This window comes from Pinus tabuliformis, chromosome 7 (assembly GCF_031772625.1).
Source record: "Pinus tabuliformis cultivar Carrire ecotype Pingquan chromosome 7, CPIR1, whole genome shotgun sequence".
In the NCBI taxonomy this organism is placed as follows: domain Eukaryota; kingdom Viridiplantae; phylum Streptophyta; class Pinopsida; order Pinales; family Pinaceae; genus Pinus; species Pinus tabuliformis.
Genome location: NC_142293.1, coordinates 1,728,408,789 through 1,728,428,700, shown reverse-complemented (window position 1 = coordinate 1,728,428,700; position 19,912 = coordinate 1,728,408,789). Strand labels below are relative to the sequence as shown.

The window sequence follows — 19,912 nt, the reverse complement described above, 5'->3', positions numbered from 1 at the left end:
ATTTTTCCTTCTTCAAGGGCTTATTTTTGTATTATGGAGCTATCTTGGTGGGCTTGTCACCAAGTTATGTTATTTTTGCACATTATTTTATTAGTTGGGGCATTATTAGGCCTCATTAGGAAAATCAAACCCCTTAGGGAGGATATATATTGATGTGATGATCATTTCATTTGATCATCACTTAGATTGAGATCAGTATCTCTTCTTGGATGCATTTTGATGTTTGGATTGATGTTATTCTATTTTGGAGCTTCTCTCTTACAAATATAATGGATGGATATACTTTTTGTGCCATGTAAGTTTCTCTTTCATGTGAAATTTTCAATTTATGTTTAATGTATGGAATACTGCATCATGATGTTGCTTGTGCTCTAAATTTATACAAAAATCTTGAATCACATAGTCTTGATCTATTGCATGTGTTATTCATTGGGCATGAAAAACGAATGTTCCTAGGCATAATCATTGAAGGTTAAACCTCAAGACTCCATTAATTTGTCAAATCAAAGTATGAATCCTTGTTGGGGCTCCTTGATAGAGCAAAAATCCTAAATCAATCTCATCCGTGACTCCATTCTCCCAATAGGCTAGGCACTAGTCTAGTCTTAGGTGATCACCAAAGCGAAGATCTCTCTCACCTCCTTTTCTCTTTTCTAATCCCTAACCCTACTAGGCTTCCTAGAGCATCACACGAAATTCATTTTAGCCATCCAAAATTGATGAAATTTGGTCTAGAACTACGTTGGTGTGTCCTTGAGAGGTACTCCAATTTTCAAGTCATTCTGACGATAGAATCTCGAGTTTTTCCAAGCCCTAGCTCGACGACCATTTCTCCCTAGGTTTACTTTGGTTAGAGACTTCATTAAGGATCAGTGTGGAGGGTTTTAAGGTAACGTTTTCAACTGCAGCTTAAGTACTTACCCTAGAGCAAAACAGAGCCAGAGCGGCAGAACTTCGCAAAAGGGGGCAAACTCTGACCCGACAGATGGAAAACGCGGGGTCCATTGGGACCCCATCATACAAATAGATAATGATGAACAAGGAGAAGACAGCACAAGACGGGGTGCAGATATTAGGGTATGAGAAGTCAGGTCAGGAGAATCTAACCAGCAAGGGGAAGAGAAATAATGAGGGTAAAAATACCAAGAAACAAAAAGAAAATGTTGAAAGCAAAAGCATAGCGGACAGAGACAACACAAATCCTTCCCAAGCACAGATTTCACAAGAAAACGAGACGGAGAAGGAACATGCAACGGTAGAGGAGGAGGATCTAAAACAAGACAAGGAGGAACAACGTCCACAACCACTGGGAAAAAAATCCAGGGTCCGTGCAAGCCCAAGGCACAGAAACCCTAAGGGTAATAATTTCTGACCCAGAACTTCAAGCGTACCGTGACCACATGGTTGAACATGCAGTGATCTACAGGTTCATGGGGTTCTGGCCAACAGAGCGAGCACTATGCATGTGGATAAAGCAACAATGGAAACCCAAAGGAGATGTAAGGCTACACTTAGGAGCCAAGGGTTTCTTTACAGTAGTTTTCTCCAATCTGGAAGACAAGGATCGAATATTTGATGGAGGGTCGTATTTCTTTGCCTCAACAGGTCTTTACATGAGGCCATGGAAACCCAACTTCGTACCGGAAAAGGAAACCTTCAAACAGGTACCAGTATGGATTCGCCTTTTCTCTCTTCCGATTGACTATTGGGGACATGCAGCACTGGAACAAATAGGCAACAAGTTAGGAACCTTCATCAAGGCCTCAGAAGCGACGTTACAAAAAAGATATACCTCTTGCGCTAGAATCTGTGTAGAGATGGACGTTTCGGGAGCATTACATGAGGGCCTATGGTTGGAATACAGAGACGAAGTATATTTCCAAGCCATAGACTATGAGCAAATCCCGTTCCGTTGCAGAAAATGTCATGAGCATGGACATTTGATCAGAGAATGCCCAATGAACAAAATGGCAGGGGAAAACAAAGGAGATAAGAACAAAGAAGCCTTTACACGACTGAATGCCAAACAGAGAGCAAATAAAAAACGACAGACTAAAGCAAGCACTTCACATGGAAATACAAGCAATGCATTTGAGGTGTTAGAAACAGAAATGGAGTCAGAGGACAACAATAAAGAGCAAGAAGCAATGAAAATAAGCAGACCCACGACAACACCAGAAATTAAAGAACTGGTGGCGAAACCTTCAAATATTACCCCTCAGGTTCAAGGAACAACGGAGGGGGCAGAAGAAGATTCGGAGATGTTTACCAACGAAATTGGGCTCGAAGATATGGAATTAAGCGACATGCTAGAGCAAGAAGGTATGGATCTACCAAATATGGTAGAAGACTGGAAAAAGAAAGGAATGGAACACATATCGGAAGAGGAGGTAAACATAATCAATGACATATTCATAGCAAGGCAACAGGCAGAGCTGGAGCTGCAGAGAAAGCTCTTGGGAACAGCAAAAGGGCTAGGGGTACGAATGCAGGGACTGCATCAAACCTCCAACAACTCCAAGCACCGGAAAAAAAGAGGAAGAAGGACTAACAATGAAGCATTACAAGAACTGGGACAGATGCTCTTAAATTCAGGTAAGATGAAAGCCCTTGAGGTGTTCTCACTAACCTCCTAGACTTTGTTTAAAATGAAAGTTCTTTCATGGAATGCTAGAGGGCTAAATAGCCAAAAAAAACAGCGTTTGTTAAAGAAGAAGGTCCAAAAGGAACAACCAGACATAGTGTTTGTGCAAGAAACTAAATGTTCAAGCAACACGATGGTCAATATCAGCAAAAAACTGGGTAAAAGTATGGAATATTTAGAAACTACAAGCAATGGATGGGAGGGAGGCATGGCCATTATGTGGAATCCACAGGTCATCCAGCTCATTTCCTCTGAAGCTGCCAAATCTTACATATCAATAGAAGTCCAAATAGTAGGGAATTCAGAAACATATCTATGCACCAATGTCTATGGCCCTCAGAAACTAGAGGCCAAACTACTATTACTAAGAACTCTATCCAACTTAAAGCTAAGATATCCTCAAGCAAAAGCAATCTTTGGAGGTGATTTCAATATGATCACTTCGCTCACGGAAAAGAGAGGAGGTATTAGAATGCTCAACAGGGACTCTGAAGCTTTCATAGACTTCATTAGATCGGCCAAACTGGTAGATGTCTTCCCCAAGAGCGGCGCTTTCACGTGGAACAACAAAAGGGGGGTGAAAGGCAAATAGCCTCTCGTCTGGACAGATTTTTAGTAACAGAATCTATTCTCCTGGAAGGGATCACTGTAGAATCGAACATTCTTCCCAGTGGAGGGTCGGACCATTGGCCCATAACAATGACTGCAGCAATCCAAGGCACACCCAGAAATAAACCTTTTAGATTTGAAAAATTTTGGCTCATTCATCCCGAGTTCATTCAAAAAATTGAGCAATGGTGGAAAGAACTATTAGGCATAAGGGGAACCAAAATGTATCTTCTACAGGCTAAGCTTAAACACATCAAAGCCAGAATCAAAGTTTGGAATCATGAAGTCTTTGGCAATATATTTAAGGAAAAAAAGAAACTGGAGGAGCAAATGGAACAAATTCACGAGGGATGGATCCAAGGTAACATAGACCAAGAGACTATGAACAGAGAACAAAAGCTAATGCAGGACTGGCAGTTACGATGCCAACAGGAGGAAACGCTTTGGAAGCAAAAGTCCCGAATTCAATGGCTTAAGGAAGGCGAACAAAACACTAAATTTTTTCATAGATCTGCCATTGACCACAGAGGGGCTAACAAAATTCTAAGCCTTAAAGATGATCAAGGAACCTCTGTACAGACTCATCAAGAAATCTCAAGCCTTCTTATAACCCACTTCAGTCAGATTGCTCGGGAACCGGAGATCGACAGAGAGGAGGCCATTGAGGAACTTCTAACTTCCATCCCCAAGCTCATCACGGAGGAGCAAAACATAGCTTTAAATCGAGAAATCACCTTGGAAGAGGTGGAAGAGGCCGTAAAAGATATGCCAAATGGTAAAGCACCTGGGCCAGATGGATTTACCATAGACTTTTACAAAGCTTGTTGGGAGATAGTCAAGATAGAGGTATGGGAAGTAGTGGAGGACTCCCGGCGCTCCTCTTCAATCCTCAAATCCCTCAACTCTACATTCCTTGCCCTTATTCCAAAGGAGGAGGAAGCTAACACTCCGTCGAAGTTTCGTCCAATTGCACTATGCAATGTCTTGTACAAGATTATTTCTAAAGTCATTGCCAATCGAATGAAACCAATTCTTCCAGGTATCATTTCGGAAGAGCAATCAGGCTATGTAGAGGGGAGACAGATTTTGGACAATATCTTACTAGCACAAGAGATGATTCACACTCTTCAAACGCAGAAAAAAGCAGGTATGATGATGCAGTTAGACCTATCAAAGGCCTATGATAAGGTAAACTGGCACTATTTAAAAGCTATTTTAGAAGCCTTCGGTTTTGCTAAACAATGGATAATCTGGATCCTATCCTTGGTCAAATCCACAAGATTTTCAATATTGGTTAATGGAGCCCCAATAGCCAAGTTCACTCCTTCGCGAGGTTTGAGGCAAGGGGATCCCTTATCCCCCTTCCTTTTTGTGATTTTAATGGAAGGTTTAAGCAGACTAATCAAAAGAGCAAAAGAGGAAGGAATCATTGAAGGACTCCAACCCTTGCCCACTAGCCCTGCAACAACACATCAACAGTTTGTAGATGACACAATGTTGCATGGCACGCCCTTGGTCAAAGAAGCTATGGGATACAGAAGTATTCTCAATCACTTCAGCAAAGCCTTAGGTATGGAGCTCAATCTAACAAAATCCTCTATTTTCTTTTTCAATATGCACCTAGCTGTACAGAAAAATCTCTCAACCATCCTAGGTTTCAAAAGATGCAACCTCCCCTCAAGATACCTCGACATACCGCTGACTGACAAGCCCTAGCAGAAATTGCACTGGGAAAAAATTTTAGCCAACCTAGAAAAAAGATGTCATCATTGGACACACAGAACCCTTAACTTGGCAGGTCGCCTTGTCCTCACCAAAGTTGTCCTCCAAGCCATTCCGCATTACATGCTTTCCATTCTCCCGACACCTAAAGGGGTTCTTCAGAAGATGAGGGTCATCCAAAGGGCTTTTCTCTGGTCGGGTAATTCAGGGAAACAGAAATGGTCTCTAATGGCATGGGATAAGCTTTGCAAACCCAAACATCTGGGAGGGTTGAATCTGCAGGACCCATTCACAGTTAACCATGCCTGTGGAGCAAAATTATGGTGGAGGTGGCTGAAGGAACCCAACTTACCATGGGCCAAACATTGGAAAGAGAAGTATGCTCACAATCACACACTGCAGAATTTAATCTGAATGCAAGAAACCACAGAAGGCTCTCCAATTTGGAACCTAGCAAGAACTAACCGACATATAATTCAGGAGCAGAGTTTTTGGGAAATTCGAGACGGAAAGACTGCCCTTTTCTGGGAAGATGCATGGCAACAACTCCCTAAGCTGGAAAGCCCTGAATTCTTAGATATCCAAAAAAGAAACCAGGAGCTAGGGAGAACAACAATGAACCATTACTGGAAACTTGATGAAAATGACCAAGCATGGAGAATGTGGATATTCAGCGAGACGGAACCTTTGGAAGAAGAAAACAACAGTTTAAGGGAGCTGAGAACAGAGCTGGCCAAAAGAAGGATAAGGAGAGCATGGGAGACTGACCAATTACACTGGGGTAAGCTTGAGGGGGGCAACTTCACACTCAAAGAAGCAAGAATCTATATAGAAACTGAGCATGAAGAAAAAGTCAATTGGCACAGCAAAGTGTGGGACGCTCAACTATGGCCGAAGATTAAAATTTTCCTCTGGCTCCTGATGCACCGAAGAACGCTTACATGGGAGAACCTTAGGAAAAAAGGGTTCATAGGCCCATCTCGTTGCCCCATGTGTGGAATTGAGGAGGAAACCATGAATCACCTCCTCAATACTTGCGAATGGGCAGACAGCCTCTGGAACTAGATGGAAACCATTCTTAAGAGAACGGATAGGGTAAGGAATTCAATTCAGGAAACCATAGAGAATTGGAGAGGTAATTTCTCCAATACCCAAATGGTGAATTCAATTTGGAAACTTATCCCAGGGTTTATAGCATGGACGGTTTGGAAAGAAAGAAACAGGCAAGTTTTCCAAAATGAAACCTGAAGCATAAACTTTACAAAAGATACAATTCTGCAAAACATTAAACAAACAGTTCTCTCCAAAGGGAAAGTAGAACAGGACAAGAACATCTCAATCTCGGACTTACAGATTCTGAAAGCATTTGATATTGATATGGGAACCATCACGTTTTCATCAAATCAGCGACAGCAACAAAGTACCAACGTGAATACCTGGATTCCTCCACCTACAGGCTTCCTCAAACTCAACTTTGACGGGGCCTCTAGAGGAAATCCGGGGCCTGCAGGCATTGGCGGTGTTCTTAGAGACAGCAAAGGAGAAATTCAACATATATATAGTCAATCGCTAGGTGAAGGGACTAATAACGAAATGGAATTTGTAGCGCTAGAGCAAGGATTGAGAATTCTCAGGCGACTGAAAGCTGGAGCCACCGTGGTGGAAGGGGATTCTCAACTGGCGATCACGGCAGCAAGAAGAATGTATACAGGAGCCAAACCGAGTAAGGTCACGAAGCATTGGAGGCTTGCCAAGGTTACAGAACTCATCGCAGATCACCTATCATGCCTGGACGGGATAATCCTTCATGCAGTGAGAAGAAAGGCGAATGTAGTGGCAGATCATTTGGCCAACTACAGAATCGATAATCCCTCAGCCTACCCGGACACATGTTGGCATGAGGTCACATGCACCGAACTTCGGAACAGGTGCACACTTCTATCGAGGCAAGACATAAGTTAACGAAAGAAGTGGCACAGGGGTACGAAGGATTTCCCCTTAACAGGTGAATGAAGACAACCAATCGGAGGGACAAAAGGAGTAATGGGCGGCAAACCTAGGAAGTACAAAAGAAGAAGTGGGAATTAATACACAAGGAAAAATTGATAGAACCAAGGAGCACATTCAACAAAAAATATGAGCCGACAGCAAATCACAAAGGAAGACACTTGGCAATCCACAAATTGGCTCAAGCGTGGCAGAGTTAATAATAAGGATTCGTATCATGAATAGGAATGTGGGAATTGGAGCAGCAGTTATTATGGCAGGATATGCGCTTATCCGACGACGAAGTGGAAAGCCTCAGGCCAAACAAGGTTCCCATCTACTATAACTAAGGCCTCCCACCAGGAGTGTGACACTCTGCTTTCCCACGGCATGCAACATAGCAACAATTGTGATTTTAGTAGTCTCAAGGTTTCTGTGCTCCGCAATAGCAGTATGGCTCGTGAGGGAAGCCGAAATGTCTCAGCTAACAGAGACCTTCAGAAAGCACGGGACTCCTATGAAACCCGAACCTCCCTCAAAGAAAAGCGCAAGATAGAAGAGCTAGAAGCGATTGTCGCAGAGGAGGAAGAGCATCTGGAGGAGCAGGATTTGGAGAAGGAAGTGGAATGGATTCAAGATCCGGGAACTGCGACCACTCGGGCCACTCAATTTGTGCACACTCAGGCAGAGGCCTGGAGGATGAAAACTATGTTAGCCAAGGCGATAAGCATGCAAGGGGAATACATCAATCAAGCTCATCAAGCTATCGCCCTAATTTCTACAGAGCACACGACGAAACTGGACGCATTAGATTTCAAACTCAACACCCTGGTTCAGGAAGTCGGCACTCTCTCAAAGAAAATGAGTGTCCTAATCAGTCTCCTTAGGCACTCCATTCGTCAGGATCCCTCAGCTGCGGGGGAGGTCTCGGAGGAAGCTATAGGTACCAGTCAGGGGAAACGGACCACTCAGCGAACTCCCAAGCCTGGGAATTCGACTGCTCCGAACAACCCAAATGCTCTAACCAAAGATTATGTCATCCTTAAGCTGTAATGGCTTTTCAGTTTCAGTTTGCACTTCCTGTTTTGACATGTTTTGTCTCTGGTCTCAAGGTGACTGATCGCTTAGGTTATAGGATGTCCCTCTAGCTCTCCTTTCTGTTTATCCATGTACCGCCGAAGAGGGCACAATGTTTTGCAGTCTCTAGCCTTTCTTTGTGCTACCCTGCGTCGTTGACCTTGGGGTCATCAGATAGAGTTTTAGCGGCTCATAATCGTTGTAAACGGGAAAGGAAGATTCTCTTTAGTCTATGCGTGCAGACCATTTTGTAGTTTATGTATTCTATGAATTAATATAAAAATGCCAATTTACACAAACAAAAAAAAAGGATCAGTGTGGAAAAAGTTGCGATAAAATCAGCAAAGTCCAACTTTTTGGACTAGATGATTTTTTCGACCGACTTTTTGGAGATTTTTTCACAATCGTAAAAGTCATAATTAAATCAGGAGTTTTTCCAAAAAATTGTGAGTGAGGTAGTTTCTTTAACGAACAAAATATATATATATATGGAAAAAATCGGGATTTATCGAAAAAGTCGAGATAAATCGGGAGTTTTTCCAAAAAATCATGAGTGAGGTAGTTTCTTTAACAACTTTTTTTTAAAAATTAAAAATGAATATTTTTGTATTTTTCTAATTTTGCCGACTTTTTGCTGACTTTTTAAAAAACCTCCCGACTTTAATGACTTTTCCAATTTTTGGACCCTTGTTGATTTAATCCCGACTTCGACTTTTTCCACATTGTTAATAATTATTGCATTGAACATCAAAGTTAAACCTCATCCCTTTGATACTTTTCTTCTCCCTCACTAGGTCAAGACCCTTTGTTTGAAGCTTCACTTTGAACCCTTGACCTTGTTTGGGTCCACTAGGGCTTCTTTGTGGTCCTGCAACCTTATCACTCCAATTTCACAAGGATTGCTTAGAAACCTATTCTTCTAGGATTCTTTGGTCTAGGGCACTTCTTATCAAGAAATACTCCTCAACCCTAGGTCTAGGTCTCCTTCTAACCCTTCTTGGAGAGCCATTCATCTTGCTTCTAAAGCAAGCAATCCCCATCATTAGAGTCTCTCCTTTGAATAGGCTCTTGGAATCACTACCTTCACACCATTGATATATTTCTCTTAGTGATTTCCCTAATACTGGGACTCCTCCCATCGATGAAAGTCTATAAAAAGCAGGAAGCTTTAGTTGAGGTGACAGTGGGATATTGTTCCATTGTTGCCACTTGAACTAGTAGTTTCTCTATAGGAACCCCTCCTAGACCCCTGCTAGATTGAGCGGTAACAGGCCTCGAAGATCGAAATGAAGGATTCTGGCAGATACACTATTTCTTGAGATTGAAGATTCAGACCTAGTGAATCCCATGATGTATAGGCAGTTGATTGGATCTGTGATGTACCTGGTTAACACCAAGCTAGATATTCACTTTGCAGTAAACACCCTGAATCAATTTATGGTTGAGCTAAGACATATTCAGTGGATGCCAGCAAAGCTTATGGTACATGTTTTGTACAATTAGATGAGATTTGAGATATGTCTCAAGAGGTGAAGTTAGTCTTTGCAAGACTATCACAGGTCATTAAGCAATGAGGCTTCACAATCCAGAAGGACATCGATGGTTCACTTCATCCGAGACATGATGCAAAGAGAAGCAGTAAAGCTCCAGTACAAATCCACAATAAGTAGATTGTGGACAAATATGAGCTTAGTTTGATGTTGAATGTCTCCCTCATTGGAAGAAAATGATGAGGTCTTTGCAGGATTGGGCTAATCATCTCCTAAAGCCATAAAGGATTTTGGCTAGGTCATAAAGGACTTTGACCAAGAAGAGATGAATACATTCACCTTTGAAGTGTTGAAAGTGTAACTAGTTTCGATTTTCATAATTGTTGTTGCTCTCATTTCAATATGTATCCTATATAACAAACAAAAGAAGAAAAGAAAAAGTTATTACTATTAAAACATGGATTTCATTCTTCTTATTGATGTTCTTCTAGGTAAAAGCATGTTCTTCATTCTTCTAGGGTTTGTTAGGTCTTGGGATTTATTGTCGTGAGCCAAAGGAGTCAACATCATGTTTATAGGACCCTTCCGAGCAAAATGTAATTGGAAAAAAGAATTATATTTTAGTCTAGAAAGTCCTGGAAACTCCAAAAGTACAAGTCGTCCCTGGCAACTTCAAGTCATCCTAAAGGAGTGAATTCGACCCCTTGGAAAGGATATATAAAGGAGCAGTTCGACCTCATTTGGAATCCACTCATCAAGAAGTTCAATCTCAAGGAAAAATTTGATCTATAGTTGGGAAGCAAGAAGACAAGAAGAACGAAGGTCTATAAGAAGCAAAAGACGTGTTTCTGGGCTATCTCTCTCTCACACATGTGAAAATCTTGTGTTTTTGCAACTACAAAGGAGGTCGAAATTGCAAATCTGAGTTGCAGTAGGACGAAGTGCAATCTCTTGTTGTTGGAAGGAAGAATACCCTATCTTGACCCCGTTGATCTTGGGAGAAGTTGTCTTGCTCAAGGAAGGTCTCAAGAGGAAGCTATATTAGGGTTTCTAAAGCAGCTACAAGGCCGAAATTGCAGAACGAAGTTGCAATTCGAAGAAGCAGTATTGAAGTTGGGAGGTCGAAGTTGCAGTCTGAAGCTGGTTAGTGCTAGATCAAGGAAGGACTCTTTGGAAGGGCTGACTTGGTACTTGGAGGAGGAATTGGTCTAGGGTTTGGGTCTTTGTTGTCTCATTTGAAGCAGATTCTATAAGAGAAGAGTTTTCCGAGATTTCCCCTTGGAGGGGTTTTGCCCTGACTGAGAGCCTAATTTTTGTGTCCTATGTTGTTACTATTTCTATTCTTGATATTTGTTTGATAAGAAGATCTAAAATAAAGAACACAAGAAGACTAACTAAGTTCACAAGCAAATATTAGGGTTAAAGGAAAATTGGAATTAATAGTTGCCACTTTGAATTTTCCAACATGAAGCGAGAAGGACTTGGCTAGGTCATAAAGGATTTTGACCAAAAAGGTGAATGGCCCAAGGCATTTATCAAAGCAATTATAGGATACATTCACCTCTGAAGCCAAAAGGAGTTGGCTACGTCGACCAGAGGTAAATGTCCTATTGACCACTCAAACTGCATTTGAAGATATTTCAGAGACTCCGTGGTCAGAGCACACTCAAAGCATTCTTGTACCATCAGATCATGCTAGAATTCTAGAATTCATCTTCATCCTTCATCATTTTGTTGTTAATATTTCACAGCCCTATGGGGATATTGTAAAAACGATTTTAGTATGATGAAAAGAGTCATGTAAAAAGGCCTAGGTAGCTTAGGACTATACTAGTAAGTGAGTTCACTCTAGGGAGTTTTTTTCCTTAGCTCATTATTTGTGTTTTTCAACGCTTAACATTAGTTAAGTTTTTTTCCCAACTATACCCCAAAGCTTGAGTGCAGCTTGATGGTAGAGTTTTAAGTAAGTCGTAGTGCCTAGAGTCAATGTATATTATTGTTATGAATAAAATATATGTATAAATAATACAAATAATATAAATAATAATAATGATGATTAGTGATTAATTAACTAATAATTAGTATTGGAGAGGCATGTCTCTATGGACATAACCGTTCGTGAAAGGGTACCTACTTAGCTATATATATGGGGCCCTCAGTTGTAATTAAAACATCTCATTCAATTCTTTTATACACTATTCAATATATTATATATTTTATCCTCAATGGATGTCTTTATGTTCCAAGATTTCTGAAGATTATTGCACAGTACGAACTTTGTTTGTTACATTGGTATCAGAGCTGTTCGATCCAATGTTGCACGACTCGTACTCGTATAAGACTCGTCTAGCTATTGACTCGACAACCCGTATAAGACTCGAGAACGACCCATATAAGACTCGTATAGGACTCGACAAAATATAGAAATAACTTTAAAAATATATATATCTCCAAAAAAAACAATGAATTTTGAGTGGGTCCACGAGTCACATGCGGGTCTTCAGGGGTTCAATACGAGTAGACAGGTTCTATGCAAGTTTGGACAAGTACAGGTAGAGATTGCGGATCCTATGCGAGTGACCCGTCTCGCTATAGAACCCATCAAGTCCCGCAGGTACTCGCAGGTCTCATAAGAGTCGTGCTACACTAGTTCAATCCTCTGGCCGCTCAACCACTACACAGAGCCAATCTAATCCGGCCTCTGGCCATCAACTTTTCGTCAACTTTGTTGTCGTTGTGATTCAAGTGTTCCACTACACAAAGTTTGGAGTTTCTTCGTTTTGCCAATTTCGCCATTCAAGCCTTTGGCCATTAAAAAAAAATTATTACAAAATAAAAACTTAAAAAACAAAAAGAAAACGGTCAACATATATATATATATATATATATATATATATATATATGAGTATAAGATTAAAATACACAAAAAATTATATAAAAGAAATAAAAAAATAATAATAAAAAAAAGCAAAGAAACGCAGCCCAGTCACTGCCTGACAGGCCAAACAAACACTACCCATCGGTGTGGGGTCGCTCATCCAGATTTGTGTACCATGTTCACTACAAGTCACCCTACCATCCGCAATTTTTCCATACAAATCAACCGATTGTACTATCATTCGTACATCGACAATTTTTAAACAACATTTTGGGGAGCTCGAAGGAATACTGCTCAGGGATGCGAATGTCAACTTGAAAGACGCCTCTTCATAAGAAGTACCACAGGGCCTCCAATGGTCCACACAATTCTTAAATCGCTCACATTTACTCGTCAAATTTAAATTAGTAAGTAGTTGCTCTATGTACTGGAAATATACAAGCACACCTCCATATTTTCAAACCTGAATTCTTGGTTACACAATCCGACGCAGCTTTCCAATGTGACTATCAGTACGGTCATGTCCACTCATTGGAAACATTCACATCCTACAGGAAAGTTCAAGTCATTAAAACTTTGGCAAGACTCAATCTAAGTTATATAAGGGAATATATATACATATTACAGATTTAGATAAAGTTTACAAAAAGGAGTATTTAAAAAGTTATTCAAAAAAAATAGGTAAACAAAAAGGAGTACAATTTAAACAAAACAAAAAAATCATTCCTAAGTTTACTCAAGGGAAACTTAAGGGATATAAAAGGTGATTTTTTAAAAGGTTTATCAAAGTTTTATAAGAAGGGGAACTTAAAAGGTAACATGAGAATAATGAAAATCATTAAATTGGCCATTTAAGTAATTGTAAGCTTATATAACTTATAAAAGGAGTTATATGGTTCAAGCACATTCTAGCAAAGGTATTTTATAAAGTAGGAGAAAAATCCTTGAGGGTTTAAAAAAAAATATGGGTTTCTTTTCAAGATGTCCTTTTTGTTCATAGAGATATTCTAATCGTCAAGAGTCATTCAGAAATCAAAATGTCATCTGCGCAAAATGTTACAAAACTTTAAGTGATACACAAAAATGATCGTTAGCAAGAGATATAAAACAATTAATGGCAACATTTGGGCAACAACATGCAGATTTTAACAAAGAAATGAAGAAAATGGAATCCAAATTGTAAGTTAAACGCCCATCATCACTACTACAAAACGATGTAAACCAATGTGTATCGAGAAATTGCAGTTGAAGATCAAGAGAAACACAAAATAGCCAAACTTCAGCAAAAGAAGAAAGCGTTACATCAAGAATATAAAGATCTTGCATATATGAATTACAAGGAAGTAATGGAAAAGGACGAAGAAATTTCTCGTCTCAAGGACCATGTTGAAAAATTATTCGCACAAGTCAATAAGACTAAGTTCACAAAAAAGGAACTCAAGAAGCACTTATCAAGAACAAGAAGAAGAAAATTTACATTTAAAGAAGCTTAATAAAAAATTATTACAAAAAATCAAAAGTTTAAAAGATGAATAGGACACCAAGAATAAAGTCAACAATCCAAAAATCGAAGAAGTTTCACGTCTAAGGAATCATAATCAAAACCTTCTTACACAAATAAATAAGCTTAAAAGTGACAAGAAGTCGCTAAAAGACAAGATAGAACAACTTACTCAAGAAGAAGTATCGAATTCTCCAGTCATAATCGTCCAAGTTGAAGATGAAGGAATGAATACCGATCCAGTCAATATCACAACTCAAGAAGAGGATAAACCAATTGAAGTGAAGACGTACTCAAAAGTTGCAGTTCAAGCAACAAAAATTTCAAGCGAATATTTCACAATTAATCAAGCGACCTTTGTATCTGAAAAGAAATCAGATACCTTCAATAGACCATGAAATTACCACAAACAAATTAAGGGGAGGTCAAATCACCAGAACTTCTTATCAGCATCCAAATTATAAAAGAAAACATTTCAACCAATTTGTATACCCAAACCAAAAACATGTGACTTATGTTCCCAAGAACATTGATGTCACCATAAGCCAGTGTTGTGATAACAATTCATACCGAGTTCTCAGTAATCGCAATATTCCACAGAAGATTCACTTTTGGATGGTTATATAGTTTTACAGTACGACAATTGTGTACCACACTCAAGAGTTCATATCGTCTTGTATTATCAAAAATGGTAATTCCACAAGTTAAGGAGACAAAGAGATATTGAGAGACAGAAATTAAAAAAAAATATTAACTTATTAAGCCTTCTCATTAATAAGCTTTGAGGACAAAGCTTTTTGAAGAAGAAGGCAATATTATGAATAAAATATATATATATAAGATAAATAATAATAATGGTTAATTAACTAACAATTAGTATTGGAGAGGCATGTCTCTATGGACATGATCTTTCGTGAAAGAGTAGTTGCCTAGCTATATATACAAGACCCTTAGTTGTAATCAAAACATCTCATTCAATTCTTTTATACACTACTCAATATATTATATATTGTATCCTCAATGGATGTTTTTATGTTCCAAGTGTTCTGAAGATAACTTCACAGTACGAACTTTGTTCGTTACATAGGCAATGTTATGTATAAAATTAATATGTAATAATGTTTAATTTAGTACGAGGCAATATCAAAAGATCATGCCCCCTCATGTAAATTCACCAAGGTTATATTTAAGCCAGGGTTCTCCCACCATTGTAATCATCATACTGTTTTCTAGTTATATATATATATATATATATATCATCTGTTAATTTGTAAAATTAAGTGATTGTGCTCCAATTACCATGCTAGATCATCTCTAGAGATTCGTGGAATTTGTTTGACTCTAAGTTCAAAATTTTAATTGTTAAAAATTCCCCACTGGACAAGATTTTTATGTAAATTTTGATGTAAAATGTAATAAGTGTTGTCTATAGAAGTTGTAGGGGGTATGAGTACTCAAAATTAGACCTCTACACCAGTGCGGATTTTACTATTTTCATTGGTTTTGACCAGTGATGACTTACTAAAGATTGACCAAGTTTTACTAGTATTTTTTGACTTGGATATTGGCACAGATTTCTACACAAATTGGATTCGTAAACCTTGCTGACGAATAATTTCTCCCACAAAAAGTTGTTGGGTTTTCTCCCAAGGTTGGGTTTCCCAAGGTAAAATTCGTTGTCTTTATTGTGCATCATTGTCTTTCTATGATCTTTACTGTTTCCATTGCATTTACTGTTGACATTTTCTGAAGTGATAAAATCGTATTTGGTTGCTCATATTGTAGAAAATTCAACATATGAAGGGTGCTAATCCCAATGACCACTAGCCCGAAAAAATGGAGATGAATAAAGGGAAAAATGAAACGTGGCAAGTATGGACTACCTTGGACATGCTACTTTAATCAGTGCTTCCCCAGTAGTGTCCTTCCTATAGCCCCCTAAGGCCTCAAAGGAGGTCCCACTGGATTAGAGTCAAAGACTAACCTCCCAAGTGAAGTGAGGGAACAAGAATATAATCGAGATCAGTTAATTATCCAGTTTGCCCCTTAATCCATATTAGCATGCCTATAACACTAACTGAAAGAACATGATTGCAAAAATGGTTGAAGTACCTACTGATGGATGACCCACATTTTTTCAAGAAGGAATGTTCGATTGGAGAAAGAAATCTGACCAGAGCAAGAAATGGAGGATCCTAGCATCATGTTATGTGTTGATCATACAGGGTTGTTGGCTGGCTGGCTATCCAGGGTGTAGAAAAAATTTCTCCTATGGGTTACCCACTTTTTGGTGGGTAATAGGCATCATATCATTTACTAACATAAAAGGCGTCATAACAGTTTCTATATTTCTTTAAAAGTGTTGTATGAGTTGTTAACATGAAAGGTACTGTATGAGTTTCTCTATCAAAGGAGAAGGAAACTCCATCAACAATTTACATAATCTTATGCTAGGTTTAAAACTTTAATGTTATCCTGAAGCATTTTCTTCCTTGTTTTGTTTGTTAGCCATGCAAATTTCCCTGTGTAGGCTACAGTTTCTTCTTTACTTAGTCGTTGCCTCTCTTCAAATGCTATAAATTCAGAGCTTGGTGACAATGCATGTATTTGGTCAAGAAATGCTTTACAGTTACTACGTCATCCACACTGCATACTTGACACTATTTTTCCTCCTATTCTTCCCTTAGACTTTTCTACGTCCCCATTTTGTATCGAAGTCAAGGAAAGCCTTTGCTGATCTGTGCTATTACTTGTTTACCCCTACAAGGAATGCTTGCTTTCAAGTATGCTTGCACCCTGTGTTCATAGACTTGATTGACAGTCTCCATATAGATTTGTTGCTTCTATTTGGGGTCCTCCTTCCACATGACACTTCCAAATTGTTCTTGCAAATACATATTTAGCTCTGATTTATCCTCAAAGCATGAAGATCCTCATATTCCCCACCTTTTGACTATTTGGTTTTCCTCTTTTCCTTGAGTGCCTTCCCCCCTCTGCAATTTTCCGTGTAGAGCCTATCTCCATCCATGGTCCTTATCCTTTGCCCAAACCATTAGTGTCCACAATGCTTCACTTTTCCAAAGAATATAACCTTATCTTGATCAATAGGATACATCCATAAAAAGGTGTCTAATCTGTCAAAATTGGCCTATTAATAGTTAGAACCTAAGTCACCTGACACGGGGATTTGGGACACGTAGGATTCGAGATTCGTGGTGTCGGATTCGGACACGTTGACCCCCCGAAACAGGGCACGTAGGATTCGTTATATATTATTTTATTAAAAAAAAAATATATATATATATATATATTAAAAATTAGATATTTCTTACACAAATTTTCATTAATGATACAAATTTATTGATTTCAAATATAGATCTTCATCTATAGCTATTAGCATGCATAGTACATACAAAATTCAAATACATGTCAATCTATTATCTATTTCTTATGCTTGGCCCTCTTGCCACCACGAGAAATGTCTAATTTTTTAGTCTTGTTGGAAAATCAAGATCTTTGTCATTAATATCACCCTCTAAGCATTAATATCCACTTCCAGAGGTATTTTTGTCATTACCTCTGTATCTGTATAGGGATCTTTGTCATTAATATCACCCTTTAAGCATTAACAAAAGATAGAACAAGCATAACATGTCAAGTCAAGATTTTGTTTGAGTGATGCGTACATTTTTAGGAGGGTCATGATACAGGGGTTCGACAACCAATGTCACTAACATCAAGCTACATAGAGGGATTGGTGCTCTTGATTAAATACGAGTTCCATACCCTAATACATGACAAAATTCAATGGAAACATTGCAATCCCCCAATCCTAAAATCCTGAAAAACTGATAAGTCTGCTGGATTTTGAATGAAATCTAAAATTCTACTTTCTCCATATGAAATCCAATGAGGCCGGAACCACTCTCAAACATCCTGAGTCATTTCATGGTAATGTTAAAAATTTAAGTAAAAGGATGAAAATGAAGATTAAGGGGAATGTCACTTTTACTTTAAGAATTTAAGAATTTAACATTACCATGAATAGCATATCAATACTAGGGCCTAGACTTGATCATTAAGCTGCCAAAACGCTTGCCAAATGAAAATATGCGTGGCTGTAATGACCAAATGCAGCCTTTTCATACCCGTGCAAGTCACTTTTGCCGCCTAACGAGTCCTAGAAAACAGGACACGCTGCCAAAATTGTGACACGACCTCGGATTCGACGAGTCAGGAAAGGACACGACGTGTCATGGTTTTTGGACATGAATCAGGGCAAAATCGCGTCGAACACGCTGGATTCGGGATTCGTGGGGCCTATAGGACGAATCTGGTTATCTAGGTCAGAACATAGGTGCCTAAATAGAAGGAATATGAGTGAAGTATAATGAGAGAGAATAGCCCATCGTTTTGCATATTACTAATAAGAACAAGCATGTAGTTTGTGAGTGAATATTATATCCTAGAGACTCTAGTTGGCAGATAACTACCATTTTTGGTAAGTTGATTCATACCTATGGCACCAAATTATGAGACCAAGGTTTTAATTTTTTTCGCTGAAACTGAAAGCTTACAAATAAGCATTTGAATTCAGTTTACCCCTTAGAAATTGAGATTGAAACTTAAGGTATAAACTTAAGTTCACTTAGTTTTTCAACATAATTTATTTATACCGCATATTCAAGTTTCTAAGAATTACCTTCCATCTATTATTTAAACGATTAAACCACTCTTGCTGTTCAGGATTCTTTATAGGTTCAATCATTTCTCCGCATATAGCCAAGTCTAGCCAAGAGTCCCCAACAGTCACAAGATCAGCAGCCATGATTGACCGAGGTGACAGATGTTCTTTTAACAAAGCTGAAGCAAGCTCAGAGATAATGCCTCGAAGGCTTCCCTGGAACTCAACTCGAAGTTTCATCCGCTTGCCCTGAGCTTTCATAAAGTCCTGCACATGCAACAGAAAGGACAGTCAAAAAAATTAAAAACCTTGAAATAGTAGTGTATGATCTAAATAATTTGATTGAATATGCCACTCTCTCTATAACATACTCTGGTATTTTGTAAACTGATTTATGGGCACATGCTAGAAAAGGTGATATATTTTACATAAACGAATGGTGAAATCAATAACAACAGAACACTTTTGAAATCCTTCCTCACAGATGAGATAAAGCATTTCATTTCCTCGCTGTATTAAACAATACAGGGTAGTCAATAATCATTGTTATGTATACGAAAGACAATAGTAACATTTTCAAGGGGCCTGATTAATAGATTTGACTTGCACGTCAATAACTATAGTAACAATCTCCAAAACCTAGGCATTTTAGAATAAATAGAAAATGAACATAAAAATTTAGGTAACACACAAGAAACAAGAGTGAAAATCTTCATTCTTGAAAAGATATAATAATTCCTTTTTAACAAAAGCCTTAATTTCATGCAATCCCGTCTAACAAGGAGGATATTTCTCACTTCAATCCAATTTTTGATCATCAAGACAGAACAGAAAAGTCAGTAATGAAACATCAGAATAAAAGATAAAAATCCTGTGCCCAACCATGCTCAACATTATACCAGGAAACACAGAACCACATGCATGATACATCAAACTTACAACCAAATGATATAACAGATTACTTAAGCTTCTTATTAGATCTGCCTGAGCTTTTAGTAAAAGATAAATGTTTCCTAAATTTTGATCTAAGCTGTACAGTTTTCTAACAGCAAGAGACCCCGGATCACACTGAAATTTATTTTAGAACGAATATAATCATTTCTATAAACACGGTCATACTTACATAGGCTATTCTCTTTGCTTTCAAGATAAGTGTTAAATTCCTGAATACCAGATATGATTTATATTGCCAGCAATATTTTATACATAGATTTGACTTGCACGTCAGTAAATATGGTAACAATCTCCAAAACCTAGGCATTTTAGAACAACTAGAAAATGAACATAAAAGTTTAGGTAACACCAATGTTTTACAAAACGG

General features: G+C 38.5%; 1 protein-coding gene across 1 annotated transcript in view; it reads right to left on the bottom strand.

Moving 5' to 3' along the window:
• Window positions 1-19,912, bottom strand: part of LOC149255235 (putrescine-binding periplasmic protein-like protein) — a 196,663-nt gene that overhangs the window by 66,042 nt on the left and 110,709 nt on the right. The window contains exon 2 of the mRNA XM_089454990.1: window positions 18,610-18,858. Coding sequence (XP_089311116.1) covers window positions 18,610-18,858 — 249 coding nt within the window. The remainder of the gene's footprint in view (window positions 1-18,609; window positions 18,859-19,912) is intronic.